This window comes from Clupea harengus, chromosome 1 (genome assembly GCF_900700415.2).
Source record: "Clupea harengus chromosome 1, Ch_v2.0.2, whole genome shotgun sequence".
Taxonomy (NCBI): Eukaryota; Metazoa; Chordata; class Actinopteri; order Clupeiformes; family Clupeidae; genus Clupea; species Clupea harengus.
In genome coordinates this window covers 26,392,817-26,409,636 of record NC_045152.1, presented here as the reverse complement: position 1 = coordinate 26,409,636, position 16,820 = coordinate 26,392,817, and the positions used below count along the sequence as shown (strand labels likewise).

Sequence of the window (16,820 nt, the reverse complement as noted above, 5' to 3'; positions counted from 1 at the left end):
GATACGGACATGGGAATCACTCCCCACTGTATTCCTGGGCAATTGTTCAAGCGTCACATGGAAGTTATCATTAGGGGAGCACGTCTCAATCTGTAACACACTCGGCCAACTACAGAACCATTATCTTTAGACAATACTTTCAGGTCCTCAAGCTGCGATATGAAGTGAAAGCAGATTTGTTCAGTCGACATGTCTGGCTGACAGTGTATTGTCATAAACAGAAAGAAGCACATCAGGGTGCCTCATGGTCTTCAGGTCCCCTCAGGGTCCTGCTCCTTATACGTCTCTTTCATACAATTCCTCTGGCAGCAAGTTCCATGTTCCACTGACTATGACAAATATATGCAGTGCCAAACTGATGTCTAAATACATACCAATGACTGTAAAAACAAAGGACAGAATACACTCAGTCAAAAGTGAAGCCACTTGAGGACATGTAAAAATGGCATTTTAACCAAATATGGCTTCATTTCTTCAGAACGTAAGTGCATGACGCTATGCTGTCCATCTTCTTTACAGCCATTGGTAAATGCCATTTGTAGACCTTGACACATTTACATCTATTAGTGATGATGCTTCTTCACAAGATCCAATGCCACCACTTTCTAAAACTTTAAGAGTATAAACTGTGTACAATATGAGAAAAAAGGGAAAGGGTGGATTGTCAAATGTACTAAACCTCATTACATTGGAATTACACAAACAAGTCTTGTTTGTCTGCTTCAGTGTATGCTTAAGAGGGGCCTTTCGGACAAAAACTGAAACATAACATATATTGCTCCACTGCAGCAATGTACACCAATGTCTTTATACACTTCTTGATCAAATTACTATTTGAGATAACTTCCTACAACAAGAATTTTAATTCCTTTATCACCATCTGAATTACCATAAATGTAATCAACCTGAGCTGCCCCGTGCAACATAAGTAAGAAATGTAGACGTATGCTCCGTTAGTTCTTGCCCATGGATCAAAGGCTCAGGCTTAAGGTTTTGAAAGATATTGCAAATATCACTAGCACTATATGTGAAAAACATTTAACAGTGTGTGCCAGGTTGGAATATCTTGAAGGTATAGCTCACTCAAAATGACAATTCTGTTTTTAGATTTTCATTTCCGTGGCAGACGAACCCCAAGAAAACCATCTAAAAAGTTCCTGTTCTGAACTATCAAATAAATACTGTCCCCTTTTTTTTTTGCTGGATAACTCATTTTTAATTTTCATTTTGGGGTGAACTATCTATTAAAATTGATAAAAGACCAATTTCTATAAACTCCCAAGTCATAATAATTGCTCGCTATAGAAGGTAAAAGCTGAGGCACATGAGGGATTTTGTAATAACACCCTCGCAAGCGGTGTAATAATGTCAAGGTGAGAGCATCCGTTTCCAGACAGCAGTGTGCGACCCTGCGAGGACGCTGGGATTAATCCCGGATGACACCCTGAGCGATGGCAAAGGAACACTGATGTGACAGGTCAGAGAGCAGCTGCACTACACACAGCCTGGCGCCTGCGTCTGCTGAGGGGAAACACACTCACTGGGTGACTAGCATTGCAGTCACACACAGAGAGGCTCAGAATAGATTAACACAGAGATGATGTGGAGGTGTGTGGGGGGGTGAGAGACTGCTTCCTGCTAGAGTCTTGATGGGGGGGTGGGGGAGGGAGACAAAGGGGAGGGGAGGTGAAGTCTGAAAACTGTGCCTTGTTTATGAAATACTCCAGTTGTGTATCACTGGCTGGCTGGCTGTTATATCTATCTGATAATGTAATGATGTACACTCCACAACAGCCATGCTGTGTCACACCAGCACCCTTACATCAATGAGTTTCATACATCTGTGTTATGTCTTATAAACCAATTTGTTGATGTTTTGAAAGATTGTGCGGGTCAACTGATACGTCTGGCACCTGTGGTGTTGACTTCCTGCTCTTAAGTAGCCCAGCACTGACCTTGTGGAAACTCCCGTGGAAGATCTTTTTAATGTCTGGGCCATCGAAGGTCACTGCCTGGAAGTCTCCCTTGTAGTCATGATTGAAGAAGGTCAGTGTTTTCCCACCATCTGGATTCAGGAGCAGTTATGGAAATAATGTGTAAAAAAGATCACCTTCAGCTTTTGAGCTTTTTAACTTGAGCTTACTGGACAGGAGTTAGCTGTATGTTCTTCTAAGTTATGTCCTCGACTGCAAGATTGAACTATGATGTACATACTGTCCAGGATCACGCCCACCAAAGGCTCGCTGTCGTTGTTGAGAATCTCCCACAATGCAAAGGGCTCTTGCGGCGTGTCGGAGAGCAGGCGGAACAGGATGGTGAGTGTGTAGTCCGAGGGCAGGCCTTCAGGGTGGAGGAATCTGATGGCGACATAGAAGCGGTAGTCAGCTGCTGCTCAACCATCATTAATCAGCACCATGTCAAACCACTTCTGCCCAGGACTACTCCAAGGAAATCACTAAAATAAACACTAAAAGTTTTTGTCATCATCTCCTTATAAATTGTTGATCTGAATTACTATCAATGGTGCTCTAAAAGAGGACAGTGGCCTATGTTCAAGCAATACATGATGCGCAGACTCATGGTTAGAAGGAGCTGTGGTATTTGTCAGGCTGGAAGAAGCTATATAAAGCCATTTAGAAGCGCTGAAATCATGTCTCTCATACGCCTGTGAAAGAGGGTCTAAGTTAAATATTATCATGTATGTGACTAGGGGGAAGGAATCTGTCAGCACGACAGGGAGCTGCCCAGAGCTACCCAGACACTGGTCTGCTGTGGCTTCCAGTGTGTGTGTGTGTGTGTGTGTGTGTGTGAACTCAGGAACTGTGTACACTGCACCGTTTCCCACTATCATTTTACTCTTGTTACAACTAATTCAGTTGCTTGGGTGTTTTCACAGTACACATCTCACGGTCAACCTTAGACCTTTACATTTGAAAGAATAATAACTATAATAATGATAATGAATACAAAATTGAAACCAGCACATGAGGATCCTTTATAAATACATGTAAGGTGTGTGTGCGTTTGTGTGTGTGTGTGTGTGCGTGTGCGTGTGCGTGTGCGTTTGTGTGTGAGTGTGAGTGTGTGTGTGAAAGAAGTGTGTGGCAGGAACGCTACCTGGTTGGCTGAGATATCAGGGCGTCTTTGTGCAGGCGGTAGCAGGGAAAGCTGTTGAAGGTGCCCGGCTCCATGGAAACCCCCTCCACACTGCTGTAGCTCTTCTCCACCAGGCCGAACATCTCCATCATGCGGAACCCTGAGGGGCAGGTTCGCACAGCTCAGTCACACAGTCACAGGCAGACACATCAACACCATGAACACATGGGGCTGCTCATTAGGGGCTGAGCAATGACCCGCCTCTGCTAGCCATCACCCAAACACCCCTCAGAAAGTGTGGAAAGATCTATAAACAACACGTCTTTTTTTTCCCCCATAAGGATTATGCAGGCATCATTTAAAGGCAGTAACATTTAACTTAGCATTCTACAACCTTACACTTTTCAAGAAAGTCAGCACACACTTTGTATGCAAGAAAAGAAAATCCCGGGATGTGTTTATTGAGCGTGATTATCTTTAGCAATCATGTGCGACGTGAGAACTCCTAATAACAACGGGAGGGGTCAGCGCGGTTTGTGTTTAGCCTATCGCCATTACACTCTCATTCATCATTCAGCAGCGGCAGCAGCGGCGCTGGCACGGCGCAGGATGGGGAACTTTAGATCGGCCGAGCAGAGCGGAGAGCTGGCAGTGTCGGGGCGCCTGGGGCTCTGATGAGATCCGCTGGGACGCGTCTCCTTAAGAAAAGAAACACTGGGCCCCGTTTCGAGTCTATCTTCACCCCCCAAGCCCAAACAGCTCACGCCTCCGCACTCGGGGAGATAGAGTCAACATGCAAATGTAGAGATTGGATTGTTTAATATTGACTGTGGAATATTCCGGCTTTAGCCTTCAAACAGGGCTCCGGTTCGAGGGGCCTGTCTCGGGAGGAAGGTGCCCTCTGATTCCAAAGGCTTCCACCCAGCACACAGACTGCCAGAGCTGCTGGAGCCTCGCCGGAGCGTGGGTGTCGTGTGGGCGTGAAGCGCTTGAGTAAGGGCCATAAAAAAAAACTCACTGTGTGGCATCCTATGAAGCAATAGGACTTAATGTCGTCAACTACAGCATCTTAATTTCAGCCTTTTCTGTATGCATCTTTGGGGTGTTCATCTGTAATAAAAGTTGTATTTGACGGGATTCTGCACTCATTTCAGGAAGTTACACCTCATTGCATGGTAAGAAGCGCATGGATGATTTCCTGCTAATTTCCTAGAGTCTTACCTGCTAATGTGTTCCCACTCATCAGAAGGGATGGACAGGCTGAGGGAAGGCAGGAGAACGAGAGAGGGGATTACAACAGGAGAACAAAGCTGAGGCAACCATTTTATTACCTGACCATGTCAGTCGCCTGAGTGCATACTGTACATGTTTCATGGCTTTTTCATATGCAGTATACACGGCATAGATGGCCTTACATATATACTTACTTTACATACATACAGTACGTACATACTTTTTTTGTGTTAACCACTATAAGGAAGACACTGTGTGTTTCCCAGGACAGAGGGAACTTACTGGCAGTAGCAGCCTCGCACACAAACGTAATCAGCTGCTCCTCGATCTTTTTCACAGCGTCAAGATCATCCACGAAGAACACGTGCCTCTCACTGGGCTTGCTGGCCATGTTCACTAGCTCACCATAGTCAGCGTCAGCAAAGCCAATGGCAAAGATGATGTAGCCTGTAGACCATCCACACAGACACAATATCATAGAAATAATCATTCAATTCACACTATTGAACAAACTACATTGAACAAACACTAATTTGGGTTGCCTTTTAAAGTTTCCAGCAACAGCACTGACCCATATTTCATCAGCATTATTATTTTAACAAGTACCTTCACTTCCCGATTAAAGGCTCTGGTTGCTGAGCATATTGTAAGTTCCATTTCAAGCCATGTCACCCAGCTATCAGTTTCACTGACATTTTACTAACTGGTCAGTAGGCCAAGTATTTTGAAAATAAACTATTAATGGTAAACTGTTTAAATATGTGTCACAACAATGGAACAAAGAGCCATATTATTAGTATTCAAATGCAAATGCAACACTTAACTTTATATTGAATTATTATTATTATTATTATTATTATTATTAATATTAATATTAATAATAATAATATATATTCTGAGTGATGTTTTATCGAAGACTAGGGCCTGAGTAATGATGGTAAGAAGGTGCTGACAACAAGTCCCTCCATAACATACCCTCTAGTTGCATCTCCTTGGATACTTTGTTGACGTCGTCCTGGGACCGTCCATCAGTAAGTACCACCAACACTTTGGGTATGCCCCTCCTGATACCGCCCTCCACAGTGAAGATGGCCTCCTTCACATGCTTCATGGCCCGACCTGAGGGGCAAGAGCAGGGGCAACATGAGGGTGTGGATCACACACGATACACAGGAGCAGGAGCTCACTGTTACCTTCCAAGCCGGGCGTATTGTAATGCAGTGTAGGGAGTAAACCCCGTCTGTAAAGATTCTGTAGTCCTGACTCATTTCAAAGTGTTAAGCGCAGAAACAAAATGGAACCAATCTGTCAGGCTTCTGGTTTTATGGAGACATTAAACACAAGGTTGCAATTTGTAAACCATAGAACTCCACTTCTACAAGCGACTTAAATAGTGTGTGGTGATTACTGTGTGTAGACTTTACTGCTATTTAAATAAGATATGGCGTCATGGTCAATGCACCAACTCTTGCTAAAAGCCTCTGCCTTCACACACACACACACACACACACACACACACAAACACACACACACACACACACACACACACACACACACACACACACACACACACACACACACACACACACACACAGAAAGAGTGCTATTCAGCAGTCTCATCAGATAAAACAGTCCTGTCATGGACTATTCACTCTGCGTGCTTCCAATTCCACATTTGAATTTTATAATCTCTGTCTAATATGTTTGGCTTCTCTCTTTCACATGGGTGTCAATGCACCTTACATACATACACCCACACACACACTACATACACACACTCATGCACACACACATACCCCCCCACCCTACACACACACTGAATAAAATATGGAGCTGAATGGATCTGTGCGCGGCTAGCTGCACTGCATGCGATGGATTGTCAGTAAATTTAATCTACAGGGCCCCGAAGCACCGCCTCACCAATTCCTCCAGCTGTCTCTGTGCTGCTATTACACTGACTGTCAGACAAGACAAACGATGAACAGAGCTGTGAAAACACTCACACACACACACACACACACACACACACACACACACACACACACACACACACACACACACACACACACACACACACCCACCATCACAAGTCCCTCGTGTTTGGTTTGGGTTTATATGTGTGTTAAAACCTCATTAGGTTAAGCTAGGGGTCAGCGCTGGAAAAAAAATGCCATCTGCATGTGAATGTGAGAGACCGTGTGTCCTCTGTCAGCGGGTGGGGCGGCTGGTGGATGAGGCGAGTGCCACTCACCACAGGACTAAAGGTTACGGACACACAACGACCAGATCGTAAATCAAGAAACGTCCCAATTCCCCACCCACGTGAACTATATTTCAGACCCACAATCCCAAAGTGCCCTTGAGTCAGGTTCAGCTGCCTGAGCCTGCCCAGTGGCACGTAAAAAGGGCAGAGTGGTTAAAAGTGCTCCAGAAAACCAGTGAGATGTAACACAGCCCCCAACTGAACCCAAATGTGCAGAGAAAACACAACAAATAATCTTTTAAAAATGTCTTAAAGATTTCTTCTCTGTTGCCAAGTGAAGCTGGAGAGTACTGGAGCCAGTTGCATAAACATAGCCATTACTTTAAGACCGTGACTAACAGTCAGTCAGACTAACTAAAGATGCCTAAGCGTAAAACAGACTCACGGCTGTCTTTAGTGAGACAGACTAATTCGCACTGCATTGTGGGACAAGTAAGACACTGAGCAAGTCATGGCCTACAGTGGGCACTCTGCAAATACCTGCATTTTGGAAGAATATAATGCAGCATTCCATTTTAATGAACAAATTCAGCGATTACAATGCAAATAACAAGGCATATTTTGTCACATTCTGGTTTCTGTCTGTTCCTTGTTTTGGACTTTTATTTTGTATCAGTCATGTGTGTTTTGTTTACTTCTTTGGTTAGTCATGTACTCTTTTGTTTACCCTGTCATGTGCCTTTGTCTATATCTACGCTCCTGCCCCTCGTTGTTTTCTTCTAATGATTTGTTTCTCCTGATTCGTTCATCTGTGTATCTAAACCTTTGTGTTTGTCTAGTTCCTGATGTGTTGATGTTTGTGCTATGGTCACACCCTGTTTGGCTGCTCCCTGAAATCCTGTTTATTTTAAGTAAAGATTCCTCATTGTGTCTCAAGTTAACCTATGTATCTTATGTTTGGGGTCCAGTCCCTACTGCAGCATTACATATGAGGGTAAATATCCCACCACAGGAGGAGGTCCAAGAACAAAAGAGAACGACAGAATTTGTTTCTGGGAAGAAAGTGAAGCACAGTGTTACAGTACTTGCATGCATGGCTTAAATCATCTATCTATGTGGCCCTGGTAAATTCAATGTCAAGAAATTTGTTCTACAATAGCTCAATAATATTACTCACTTTAAATGTTTTTTCTAATGTTTTTTTTTAAACACAGTTTTGAGCAGCTGCCACAGCAGCCAGGTACCACCTGTGAGGCCTTTTCTGTGTGGGTCAGGGGTGCTTGAACCCTAATCACTACTACGACATTTGGAAATCCAGCAATGACAAAAAAAATCCATCTTCATTTTATTTTAAATAGAGATGTCTGTTGGATAGTTGAGAGGAAGTCTATAAGTCTCGAGACACTTGATAAATGATTCTGGACGCTGTTGACTTGATAAATGGTTCTGGACGCTGTTGACGCTGCACTCCAATTAAGTCTCCAGCTGCATTTATGAAACTTCCTGTGGTAAAAAAGCTTGAAACTAGGCAAGCAGTTGAACGATGCTAAAGTTTCTTGAGATAGCTGGCCTGAAATGCTCCTCAAGGTCAGATCCAAAATCCAAAAAATCTTGGCCTCTCCATAACTTCTTTGTCACAAAAGACTTCCAGTGGGTTTGAACAGTCTTTGAAGTAGGGTGACCAGATGTCCCCGGTTTCCGTTTTTCGTTTACAAAGATAAAAACATTACACTGTTTTGGAGGTGTTTACGTGTCTGAACTGAAAATGTCCCCGGATTTTGTCTCCGAAATATGGTCACCCTACTTTGAAGACCCTTTCTCTAAGCCTAAGCATTCTAAGCCACTTTTATGCAACTAGCTTAACTCACTAGCTCAGTTAGTTGTTTCCATGGCAACATAGAATGCAGATAAAAGTTAGCCTGGGGGATAGGGAGTCTTACTTTTGGTGTTAAATACATTTTTATGCAACTGACTGAAAGAAGCCAATTTTAGACGACTAAAATCTAAGACTAGTCTAAACCAGTTTTATGCAATCCGCCTCGGGTCTCTCATCCGCAGAGCGTGATACATTGACATTTTAATCATTCCCCTACATCTGGGTTTGAAAAGTCTCTGTTTCTCTTTTCTAGTTTAATATAAGCGGGGAAGGAGACCAATCACCCAGAGCTGCTCTTTTCTCCCCTGAGCAGAACTATATGAAACACAGCAGGGATTACAATTTAATACTCTCTGTGCCTGCGAATCAATCACTCTCCGCCCTATTTCGGAAAGAAATCAGACAGCAAGCTAAAGCCTTAATGAATAAATGTATGGTGCAGTAGCAGACAAATTGTGCTGTAAATGTGTCTGTGTGTAAGGATATGTGTGTGGGCACACAGGTGTATATGGGTATGTAATGTTATGTGTATGTGTGCATGTGTGTGCATTTACACACGTAGAATGTCACGCCAAAGTCAGCCCTGAAGTCAGGGGATTAAGCGGTATGTCCAAAGGAGGGGCTGCATGTCAATCTGTTGCCTACAGAAACACAGCAAGTGGTGGCTGCAAGCAATAAGCCTAAGAGGGAGAGACTCAAACACTTCTCAGCTATGGGGGGGGGGGGGTCTGTTTTTGTAGTACAAGAACAACACAATTCTCAAGAAATCATGCTTTAAAAGACTACTTAGATTTATAGGGTATGAAGTAGTTGGTAATTTCTTCGTTCTTTTTCTGATTTGACTCTGGGCACAGGAGGCTGCCCTTTGAGCTGGCAAATGATCCAGGTTTAGTTGTTTAGTTTGAGCAAACACACCTGCTCCCAGTAACCCTCCCTGGACCTTCCCCACAGTGGAAGAGGAGGGAGTCTAGTAAGACGGTACATACCTGTTTTTGTGTTTCCTCCCTTATAGGAAATGCGCTGAACGGCGTCCAGCAAAGACTCTTTATCACTGTAGGAGTTGAGCTTAAATTCAGTTCTGGCATCATCACTGAACTGTGCGATGGCAACCTATCATAGAGAGCAAGGGTGAGAGACAGAGAGAGGGAAAGAAGAAGAGTAAGCCAGAGAAAAGAGCGGGTTTCATCACTTTCTATGGTTTGTTCTCCTGTTTCTGGCTAAACCCAGTGTAAATGCATCTCTCCCTGGGAGACTTTTATTCCTCCAGCACTTCTCTGTTCCCTCAGTTCTCCATCCCTCCCCCGGGAGGCCGGTGGTCAGCTGTGGGCTTTCATGCCTGTCCATTCGCCGTTGTCTCTCTGAGTTACTGCGTCTCTTTGTACTAACTAAGCAATGCTATGTGGCTTAGTTCCATCTCGCCTGAGTCTCATCTAATTAATAGATCTGGACATGTGGCTTTCTTCATTCGAGAGCTCCACTTCTGAGTGTCCTGGCCAGTTTGATGGGGACACTTGATGATGATCTATGAGTCCTTCCCACCGTGTCTAGACAAGAGCTATTTTTTATTTATTTTTTTGCTTAATGGCTTCTCTGGGGACCTGGGTTAAATTGTTGGTATGGAGAGAATCTTAGACCACCACAAGCTCCTCCTGTCTGCCTGAAAATAGGCAATACAATTGAGCTGCTTCAACCATGGTCAGAATAATCATGATCGTGCAAGCAAATACGTATGTTCATTTAAATAGCGACATATATTAAAGTATTATCTTTAGATTTGAGTCTGTCTAGCATTCCAAAGTTGAAAAGAAATGCTTCATGGTATGGGAATGACTTTTTTTTAGTTTTAATGCCATTTGTTTACAGAGAAGAAGTTGAGAGAAGTTGAGTATCCTACAACTTTTATTTGGCAACAGAAATGTCTAATTCCTTATAATGACATAATGGCTATACCATAGCAACATACATCTTGATAAGGTGAACATCAATATTATCAATAACACAATCAATCTCTTCCCATGACTATCAGTCAACATTCCTGTTCGCCTACCGAGCTTAACTTTCATTTTTCTCTGCAATTCCTTTTTATTCAGCTGGCATGTTATTAAGAAAAAAATGTAAGAATATAAACATGTCATCTTGACTATAATAAACATTAGTACTGGGAACACAACAATCAGTTTCCCATTTATATAATAGGATGTGGTATAAAATTGTGAAAGGAGGCAAAATAAAAATTAGATGGCAGGAACTTTTTTTTACCTGTGTTCCCTCTAAACCAATCACGTCCAGGGATCCGACTGTGCTGTAGAGGAAGCGAATGATCTTCTGGAAGTTGTCATCTCCAATACTCCATGAGCCATCCACCAGGAAGACAAGGTCTGCTTTGGCAGCTCTACAAACTGGGGTGGTGACAGTGATGGAGGGGAGGGAGAAGCAGAAAGTCATTATTCTCCCTGTCTAACTGCTTTCGCACAGGCAGCTTCTGATTAATGACAGACTCTCTCACAAGTTCTCCTGGTGCTGTCACACGCAGCCACACACAGCGGAGAGTCCTTCATTAAGGCGGCATGTTTCTCTCCCTCTCCTGTCTTCCTCTGGCAGCACTCAAACAGGTGCTACAGCTACAAAGCTCAGTCTGCCTCCAGGAGAATCTAAACAAAGCTTAACAACGGCTAGCAAGCGCTGGGTAAACAAGCTACACTGTTTTAAATTAGCCGAACTTGGATGTGTGAGCTGAATTTCTCAGGCTTGGGAAATGGTTTGGATGCATTTACCACCAAATGTGCTTTCAGTCTCCCAGAAAGGAGGGACACGGATTTAAAAAAAAATATGTTTACAAATCAATTGTCACTAAAAAATTCACAGATGCTAGCAATGTTCCCATACTGTCAAATGCTGTTTCATTCCAATGGTAATACCATTGAATAGCAATAAACACTTAAAATGGGATAACTGCACGGGTGGATTTTAGCTTTTTTTACTACCTTTCTGAATCAATCTCAATGTTCAATTAACATTTGATTATATATTACAATGTCTATATCATATACATTTAATTGTATACTATTCTACCAATGGTGGATCATATTAATCAGTGCATGCATTTTTAATCACTTCTGGAGGAGTATCGTATGCAATCGAGTCCTACATCTCTTATTGCAGTTTGTATTGTGTTTGTATTGATGTTCTATTCAAAAATAGTTTGTTCTTTTTGGCCAGTGTGACGATCTCCAGTGAGTGTTTTTTACACCATTTATATATGGATTTCTCCACACTGAGAAAGGTCAGCTGTCACCAGAGATCTGCTTTTGGAAAAGGGCACACTTCACCCAGGCCTGTGCACTAGCTGACCCAGCCCTGTGGGAGAGAAAGCCGGGGCCTCTCTGCTTCTTCCACTCGCTCACCTTCTTTGGCAGGAGGGATGGTGGGTGGGGGGGTGGTCGTGGGGGGTGTGGTTGGAGGCTGCGTGGGAGCAGGAACTGCCAAAAAAAGACAAAAATAAATAAATAAAAATCAGACAACTATAATGATATCTCACAGACACATACACGCACAAGGATTAAAGCACGCTGCTGAAAACTCCAGGGATTTACTGTGATCAATTCAGGAGGCGAAAATCCCAAAAATGTGCATAAATTATTCTAAGTCATGTATGCTAAAGAGATTTAGGGGGCTGTGGATTATTTCTGTGGTTGGGAAAGGGAAGTGAACAGCTTGATGAGTGAGAGTGTCTGAGAGGGGAGCGTTTTTGTGCGTACGTGTGGTGTCTGTGGTGGTGACCGCAGGCCCCTCCAGGCCCTGCAGCTGGCTGTAGTGGCTGATCTCGTATTGGCTGTTGGGAGAGAGGTCGTAGAAGCACTGTCGAGAGCCGCTCCCTGCCACGCTCACTTCCTGCCCGTGCCCATCTGGAAGAGCATGAGAACGGAGTCAGGAACATTCCAACTCTGTAGTCAAAAATACACTGACAAGGCAAGTAACGCACGTTCTTATGTGACATGGGGAAGACTGCCAAACCCCTGTACAAACACATATGACAGTAAATACACATATCTGTTAAATATTTATTCACATATTTACACATAATATGAGGCTGTGTAGAGGAGGCAACATTACAATGTGTTGCTGCCTGTATTTTGCTGGTCACCATGTGTGCCAGTCTCAGATGAGAGCAGCATGTGGTTTGCATGGTGGTTCCCAGTGAACAGTAGCTGTAGAGTGGTTCTCGGCCCCCGACACAGAGGGATAATAGCTGTCATTCATCACCTACATTGATGTAATTATTTTCCAACTGCGTCCTTAGTGTGTAACAATGAGCGGCCTGTGGGACGTATCCTTGATTTTGTGGCGTATCTGTCTGGAGTCGTCTGTGGACCCAGTGAATGGTGGCAGCCCTTGTGTGAAAGGTTAAGGGTCGCTTTGAATGTCCGTGAGGATTGATGGAGTTTGGTGGGAGCCTCCCTCCCACTCACTCATTCCTTCTGTTGCATCTCAGGAATGGAGTTGAATGGAGTTGGATGACTGTAGCATGCATTCTCTGATCCTAGACCAGCGTAAAACCCGCTCATCTACCAAAGACGCGGCACCAGCTTTCCAAGAGTGAAAAATATTCCAAAAATGAAATTCCAAAATATTCCCTTTCTGCACTTGTTTTTCTTGTGATTTACTATCTGCGCCTACGAGGGGAAATTAATGATTTGTATAACGGAAGGAATTCAGAAGCAACATGATAACCAAACTGAAATAATCATCAACAAGTTTCCTGTTTCCTTTTCTAAACGCGTTCCCCAGTCAACTTACTGAACCAAAACTGTGGATATAAACTCTCAAGCACTTCATAAAAACAGATTTATTATGAGTGATATTCATTTTGCATACTTTCATGTGAGTAGGACAGTAAAAATTGACCTAAAAAATCTCAATCGGTTAATGGGATCTACCCCAAATACCCTGGACAGACTTCATAACTGAGTCAGTCAATGAATAGAAATGGCATTTGTTTGTTCAGGGTTTTGCAGTGAGGACTTCAGCCCACACATTTCAGCAACTGCAGTCCAGCTCAGAAAACAGTCATAGCCAAGATCTCCAGCATTTTCCCATCACATCTGACACAAGCAGGCCATGCCATTGTTTTTCATGCAAGCTCTTGTAATCCAGTAATATTATTCAATGTCCACTTGAAATGCAGAATATTGAATAAATATTCTGTTCCTTCATTTATTCAAAGATTTCAATGAACTTTTCTTTCTTCTTTCTTCGGTGCGTCCTGTTTGGGTTTCTATCCTGGAGATGATTTGTGTTGTTCAGGTTTACAGGATTTGTCCGTATCCATGTAAACTAAGGAAGACGAGCAGGTAACATGAGGTCTCTTTGGGCTTCATCTTCGACAGCACCCGGCTAACGGGGCTACCGCTGAGCCAGAATGCCCCCGAGTTGCCGGCAGAGCACTGGCACACAAGCTGGGGAAAGGATCTGCTTTTAATATCACAGCAGAACAGCCCACGATTCCAGTGCTTATAGCACAGAAAGGACTGGTGAGGATTTGGGTGGGATTTTTAGATAAGGCGAGGAAGCTGAGATGAGTGAAAGAATAAGTGCTCAAAGTCTCTGCCACTTTGAAACATCGGCAGACACACTGTCAGCAAACAGCTCCAACTGCACCACTTTAAGCCGGTGATAAGACCTCCTAGCTGATAATGAAATCATCAAAAACCCTATTATGGGATATATACCGGAAGCATTACACACTATGGGCCCTAATTTCATACGGCAACGAGCACCGCAAATGGGCTTCGCGCATCAGCAACCATGCAGTCAGAATAGGCGGGCATACCTATATTTGCTGATTTCATTGACACAAAGCAAGGGGCAGTCAAGCATAAATGCGTTGAGTAATTAGTGGACGTGGCAATAAAGTCATTCTTTATCAGCCAATCACAATGATTGGATCATACCTTATTAAAGTTCACACAGAGCTCAGTCATTGTTTAACAATAGAGCAAACAACTAATTTCTGGTCGTGAACGGAGCGGTTTTCACCACAGAAGACAGAGATTCTTGTGTGGGAGGTCTGCCCTAAATTAAATAATTTAGACGTTTCTCAGAAAAAGGTGTTTATACATGGAACTCTCATGTCTATGCACTAACACATTCCAGCGTTGCGCTTTTGCCAAGTAACTTCAGGTCATGTGTGATGGGCATAGACTTGCCCATCAATGAAATTAGGAATTCGAAATTTGAATATTTTTAAATTGTGACTCTGAACACACTGGAAGAGGTTGCAGTTATTGTTATAGTTATAGTTCAGGTATTTAGCAGACACTTTTGTCCAATGCAACTTGTAAAAAAAGAAAAAAGAGGTTGCAGCTGTAGGCTCATATACAGACAGTAGTGGGACTCACTCAGCAGTGACTTGATGGAGACTCTGTAGAGGGAGGCTTGGGCGAGGGGCTGCCACTGGACACACAAGCTGGTGCTCTGCACCTGGTACGTACTCAGTTTCTTCACACCCAGATGCACTGAGAGAGAGAGAGAAAGAGAGAGAAAGAGAGAGAGAGAGAGAAACACATAGAATGATTATGGCCAGAAGAGACCACACTATGTGCCTTTTAACAACTATACATCCTGTCATATATGGGCCTGTTGTATTTCTAGCTGCCTGCTTTTAAAAGTGAAATGTTAAGAGACCAAATGGTGGAAGGCAGTGGCTACCCATAGTAAGGTGAGGACAGATCACAGATGTTCTGGAACTCTACTGGAAGCTCTCTCTCCAGGATGCATTTCAGGAGCAGGGCTAAGTGAGCCAGGCCTACAGGCAAGCTGGAGCTGGAAATTCACTGAAATAATGTCATGTGTACAAACCAAAGTCTTACTGCCATGGAGAAAAACAGATGTCTGTTTCGATTAGTGTGATTTCAGTGACACAGTATCGAGCCATAGCACATGTTTCACATTAGTTCTTGTGAACCAGTGGTTTCTTTTGCTTTCTAGATCTACAAGAACTCCTCTAGGGCAAACAATCCGCGGGAGGAACACAAGAGGAACTAGAATGAACACCTATCACATCAATACATTCTTCATGAATATTTTGATGGGAGTGCAGACAGGGCTTGAATGAACACCAAAGCTCCTCTCTGAGCATATGGCCCAGTGCACCGGATCTACAGGATGTAAATAATGCATGCAGCCCCTCCATGTAAGGCCATTTTAATGAACCGCATTCATGCATGGAAAACTTCTGGCTCCGCCGTTTAAAACAGAAAAAGCAGGTGAAAGAGTGACCATTGTGTGTTTAATAATTCAAAAGGTCGGGCTGGACACGCATGCCATACTGCAACTACTCACAAGTGATGTATGCAGATCGCATCATAAATTGTGCATTAGGCATAGGCCCAGAGAGCCAGAGAGAGGTGCGGTGCGGTGAGGTGAAGTGCGGTGCAGCGCGGTGAGGGGTGGCAATGTCAGGGCGTCAGGTAACACCTGTCCCTGAGAGAGCTCCTGCTATCACACTCAAACTGACACCTTCTGACTTCTTATACATGACAGGTGCTGTTCAGCTCGACAAAGTGGAACTACTGTATGTATGTATGCCTTTATGGAAGTGATTTAAAAAAAAAAAAACATTTAAAAATGAAGGAGTGGGGTTAAAAGATGACACAGTTTTGTAATAATCTGTCCAGCATCATATTATTTTTTATCAACCAATTCTTTCATAATTATGATAATTTTTTTCTTCTTCTTCTAACTTGGTACGGTTGTGGTCCCATATGGCTGATCTGGAATAGAAGGTTTGCATTTCCCTTGGCGGTAGCACCTCTTGAAGTGGGGTAGGGTCGAAACAAAATTATGGGCAATAGCTCAAACATTTTTTTATGGCAAGCTGGCCTCTGGGAGGTGAATTACCCTAGCTCATTACAATGAATTTGTGGAGTGGTACCACCTTGTGAATAATGTTCTAACTAAAAATCTAGCACTTCACTAGCCAGTATCTTGTCATGGGGGGGGGGGGGGGGGGGGGGGGGGGGGGGGGGGATGTGGGGGGGTTGAATCATGTAAAGGTTCAAACATGCTGCATCACTACCATATTCTTTGGACGCACATCAAATTTCGTGAAATTTTATCCTCTTCTAGTTCTACGCCTATATAATTCTATTCTCTCTGTGTGTGCTCTTTTGGGTCTTCATGTGTTCCTTTTAAGGATGCTGGACAGAACACGTGAGTAAGGAGTATGAGTGTTCCAGGCTGCATTATTCCACTGTGCTGAGAAACAAAGGCCACATACTCTGATGGTCTCAGTTGTTGTGTTATAGGCAACAGTATAAAAATACCATTTCTATACATTTCATATCTGAACGTTCTAATTAAAATTTTGAATAGCCCTTTGCTTGTTCCTTACACTTATGCCATCAAGCTAAT

The 16,820-nt window shown here is 43.3% G+C and overlaps 1 protein-coding gene across 2 annotated transcripts in view; it reads right to left on the bottom strand.

The window, feature by feature from the left end:
* Nucleotides 1-16,820, bottom strand: part of col14a1a (collagen, type XIV, alpha 1a) — an 81,230-nt gene that overhangs the window by 26,149 nt on the left and 38,261 nt on the right. For both annotated transcript variants that reach the window (XM_031573722.2, XM_031573730.2), the window contains exons 23-33: nt 14,807-14,923; nt 12,167-12,313; nt 11,813-11,887; nt 10,668-10,807; nt 9,395-9,518; nt 5,305-5,448; nt 4,612-4,776; nt 4,318-4,356; nt 3,118-3,256; nt 2,215-2,357; nt 1,956-2,065 (exon numbers count right to left, since the gene is read on the bottom strand). In XM_031573722.2, coding sequence (XP_031429582.1) covers nt 1,956-2,065; nt 2,215-2,357; nt 3,118-3,256; nt 4,318-4,356; nt 4,612-4,776; nt 5,305-5,448; nt 9,395-9,518; nt 10,668-10,807; nt 11,813-11,887; nt 12,167-12,313; nt 14,807-14,923 — 1,343 coding nt within the window. The remainder of the gene's footprint in view (nt 1-1,955; nt 2,066-2,214; nt 2,358-3,117; nt 3,257-4,317; nt 4,357-4,611; nt 4,777-5,304; nt 5,449-9,394; nt 9,519-10,667; nt 10,808-11,812; nt 11,888-12,166; nt 12,314-14,806; nt 14,924-16,820) is intronic.